This window comes from Sinocyclocheilus grahami, unplaced genomic scaffold (genome assembly GCF_001515645.1).
Source record: "Sinocyclocheilus grahami isolate Dianchi unplaced genomic scaffold, SAMN03320097.WGS_v1.1 scaffold2857.1, whole genome shotgun sequence".
NCBI lineage: Eukaryota > Metazoa > Chordata > Actinopteri > Cypriniformes > Cyprinidae > Sinocyclocheilus > Sinocyclocheilus grahami.
In genome coordinates this window covers 20951-25473 of record NW_015508032.1, presented here as the reverse complement: position 1 = coordinate 25473, position 4523 = coordinate 20951, and the positions used below count along the sequence as shown (strand labels likewise).

At 35.6% G+C, this 4523-nt stretch overlaps 1 protein-coding gene across 1 annotated transcript; it reads right to left on the bottom strand.

Annotated features, from left to right (window-relative positions):
• Positions 1–257: 257 nt before the first annotated feature.
• Positions 258–3774, bottom strand: LOC107575750 (GTPase IMAP family member 7-like). Its single transcript, XM_016262086.1, has 4 exons — positions 3704–3774; positions 1750–1784; positions 793–1609; positions 258–687 (listed from the first exon to the last, which is right to left on the bottom strand). The coding sequence occupies exons 2-4, from the start codon at positions 1754–1756 to the stop codon at positions 258–260; spliced, it is 1254 nt and encodes a 417-aa protein (XP_016117572.1). The 5' UTR covers positions 1757–1784; positions 3704–3774.
• Between the last annotated feature and the right edge of the window lie 749 nt (positions 3775–4523).

Here is a 4523-nt window from a genome sequence, read left to right as displayed (position 1 = left end):
AAGCAAACATTATATACAAGTACTAACACATTAAGTAATGTAAAATTTTAAAAATGTCCAATCAACCGGCTACACCCATATGAACATAAACACCACTGACCATCCAGTTCTGTGTACAAATAATTATAATTTTGTTTTTCATGATGCTAAGAAAACAGATTGTCTTGATTTACTGATGTAGTATGTTCTATAAAATGTAAATGAAAATATTAGATTTACAACAGCAAGTAGTTGTATTTAATTTATAATAAGGAATTCTATTGAAGCTTCTTATAAACGTTAGAAGGCAGTCTTTCTGCCTTTTTAACAACCTCTTTTGCATTCTCATAATTAACTTTAGCTGAAATCTTAATGGCTTCAAGCACAGAATCGGCTTCTTTTGCTGCTTTGTATCCTGCGATTCCTCCTCCGATCGCTCCTGCAAGAGCTGCAGCTCCAAATACCACACCTACACCGATTCCTGAACCAGCTGCTGCTCCAATGCCGGCGCCTGCAGCAACTCCTGTCTCCACTGCTACTGTTCCTGCTGCTGCTGCTGTTGCTCCGACTGCTGCTCCTGTGGTTCCTGCAGCAACTCCTGCCTCCACAGCTACAACTCCTGCTGCTGCTGTTGCTCCTACTGCTCCTGCTGCTACTCCTGCCTCCACTGCTCCTGCCACTGCAGATACTGCTGCTGTTCCTACTGCTGCTGTTCCTCCTGCTGCTGCTGCCACTGCTGTTTTATCTGCCAATGTGCCTGCAGCAGTTACAGCTATGCCTATTGCTTTGACTACTTCTTTTAATTTGGCTGCCTTGAGTAAAGCCACAACAGAGGCCACAGCGACACCAATGCCCAGAAAAGCACCAATCAGTATCCCTGTAGAAACTCCTGCAAGCCTAATAAGATGTTTTTCAAGAACAATCTTCTTCGCTGCTTCTAGTTTCTCTTCTGTAGACAAATGAACTATAAGCATACTATTCATCTTGTCTTGAATTTCTTCCTCTACATTTAACATCAGATCATTGGTGTAGCAGCCGTTCTCTTCCACCATCTTGTCGATGGTGTCCAGCAGATTTTTCACCTGAACCTTGTTGCTCCTGTACCCTAAATGACAGTCATTCCAGCGTTCATTGTCAATAACGTGACAGCGACCTCCACATTTATCAACAAGCTCCTGTAGTTTTGTACTTTTCTGAACAAATTCTTCGATGGTTTGACCTTTTAGCTGTTCGCCGTGAGTGAATAAAACCACTGCATGTTTAAAGGTTTCCTCTCCACAATACTCAACAATTTTATCCAGAGTCTCTCTTTCTTGTCTTGTGTACTTTCCAACTTTTAGAACGATGACTAAGGCATCAACAGCTGGAGCGCATTCAATAATGGATTTAATGATCCGAGATTTGATGACTTCCTCTTCCTCCTCAAGACGCGTGTCAAAGATTCCAGGTGTGTCAATAACTGTGACTGTTCTTCCACCAACCATCGCAACTCCTGTTTTACATTCAGCTGTAACAGACTCAGGTGAAGATTCAGCTTTGAATATTTGTTCACTGAGAATAGTATTTCCACAGCTGCTTTTGCCATCTCCTGTTTTTCCAAGAAGAACAATTTTTCTTGCAGGTTTAGACTCTATTTAAAAAAGACACTCTGGTTAGTGAAGAGTATTGTACTGATTAAAAAAATAAAAAAATAAACATGCATATTATATGCATACTATAAAACAGATTTGATTCTAGCCTTAATTTTATTAACATACAAATATTTATTACCTCTCATTGTGCTTTTCTTTTGCTGAGGTGAATTTCTGCAATGTCAGAAATAATATTCAGGGCATTATTGACAGTGCTTAACATCCAGTCAAATATTTTATAAAGTGTAATGTAATTTGTCAGTGTAATGTGGTGTTTTGTTTCATGTTCATGTTTTCCATGTCTTTTATTTTGTAATTGTTTCATGGTTCCTGTTTGTGTCATGCTTCCCTTGCCCTCATATATTCATGCCATTGGTTCCCCTGTTCATTGTGTCATGTTCTGATTGGTTGTCTTAGTCATGTGTCTTGTTTCCCATTGGTTTGTTCTTGTCATGTGACCCTCTTGTTTCCTATAAGTAGCTTCATGTTCCCATTGTGCTCTCGTCGTGTATTGAATGTATTTAACCCGCTGTTGGTGAGTCTAGTCTGTTTATGTCAAGTCTGCTCATGCTATGTCTGTTCAAGTCTGTGTTTCTTGTTTGGATATCACCTGTAAATAAACTGCACTTGGATTCTCACTTACGCTCGCCTTCAGTGGATGATTCGTTACAGTCAGACAGACCCACTTTATATTAAGTGGCCTTAACAACTATGTACTTACATTTAAATTAATAATTTAGTACAGTGCACTTATTGTGTACATACATGTTTTTACATTGTACTTATATTTTAAAAATACCTGCATGTAATTACATCTGTATTTAATTACATTTATAATTACACTGTTGACCCATCCCTGACACCTTAACCCACCCTTAAACCTACCCATACCACCAAACCTGCCCCTAACCTTACACGTATCCCACATCAATAAAAGTAAAAGAGTTTTGCAATACAATATGAACACAATAAGTACATTGTACTTTTTTTTATTTATTTATTTTAATGTAAGTACATAGTAGTTAAGGCCACTTCATATAAAGTGGGACCAAAAAAAAAACACACTGCAAACTGCTGCAAACACAAATTCAGCACGCTGCTTACTGGAGCTCAGAGTGATTTAAAGGAGATTTCTAAATTTATGCTACATTCCCTGTTCATTATGGGGCCCAATGACATTGTATAACTGAAACAGGCATTTTCTGTAAAGTTGGTTTGAAATGATATGTATTGTGCAAAACTCTACAAATAACATTTAATTGTGAGCCATTTGAAAATAAAGCCTGAATTATCTTAAAGTTCTAATTTAGAATTGAAGAGAGAGTTTGATTTCTCTTCAAAGGTATTATTATTATTTATTTATTTTTACCACCGAGTTTGTAGTTTTGATTGTTTAGTTTTAAGAAATGCATATAGGCCTTAGTTTCAGGAAATGTTAGCTAGAAATGAATGAGTAAATTGATTCACCCAACCACTAATCAAATTACTTAACAACTTAACAATTTATAACAAGAAGCAATATATATAATATATGTAATTTTATATTTTGTCAGCATTTTATCAAGTAATATGTCACTTGCTGGAATGAGCACCAATGAGCCCCGGTTAAAATGTTAACATAACACATGAATAGTTTTCTAGTAATAAAAAATATTGTGAGCTTAGGCAAAGCACACTTGGTGCCCCATAAAGTTTGCTGACAATATTTTGGAATGCCGCTGCAGAATGCATTTGAATGCAAGTTTTCTGAAATAAATAAATAAATCTTATAAAGTACGGGGGTAAAGTACATGTTAACCTTGCTTTCTGGAATACCCAGACACTTGGAAAAAGTAATCAACAACGTTAAAATAATAATAATTATAATAATAATAAATGCACTGTAAGTCGCTTTGGATAAAAGCATCTGCTTAATGCATAAATTAAATTAAATTAAAAACATTTTTTTTAATAATAATAATAATAATACAAAGAAATGCTTGAATTCTAAAATGTTACTGTCATTGCAAGCATCTATGCAGATATTTACAAAATTCAAGAACTTTTAACCCCCTAGTAGGTTAGAAGGAAGAACAAAAGGAAGAGCTTTGAACCTTCTAGTAGATGTGTCTACAACTCTTCTGTTGCTGTTGCAGTCCAATAGACCCAGTCCTGGTGCAGTCAGGTGTCTGTTCCACACACTCAAAAATGGCTATTGAGCTTTGCTCTATTGACTTTTTATTAAAATAAGAATAAGAGAATAAACAAATAAAAAGAACAAAAGAAGCCACAGAAACTGAGGAGGGCAGAGGCTTCCTCTCACGCACATATACTGTACATAACTCATATATATACAGCTGCTTGTCCAATCATTTTGCTGTGTGTGCTGTTTCTTTTTTATCACTGGCTTTTTACACAACTGTAATGTGTATCTAGGTAGATCCAAAACTTATAGGTTGTATAATATGACAATCCAAAAAAACTACTGATTTTCTTCAGCCTTCAGAGTGTGTAATTTATATGTGATTTATGCCGTGTCTTGTATGATGAGCTCTCTGCATTCTTTAATCAATCATGCATTGTAATCATTAAGGTACATTTATGTAAAAAAAGTTTAAGTTAAAGTTTATTTAAGCAACAATAAAGACAAGTGTGATTACTAAGGACAGTTCTGTATAAGAGTATTTTTTAAATTAAGTTTTAACAACAACATTTTTTTTCATTGAAATGGGAAATACAGGGAAAATAAACATGTTACTTTATAGATGTGATCTGGCTCACAGCTGATTGATCCAGTGGTTGAACCAGTATCCATTTGTGATCTGTAATCAGGAACATAACTAGTCCTGAAGCAGGTTAGCAGTGAAGCATTTGTTCGTTTGATGATGAATCCATGTAAAAGCATATCAGTGTTTGTGGTAACAAAGATTTAAA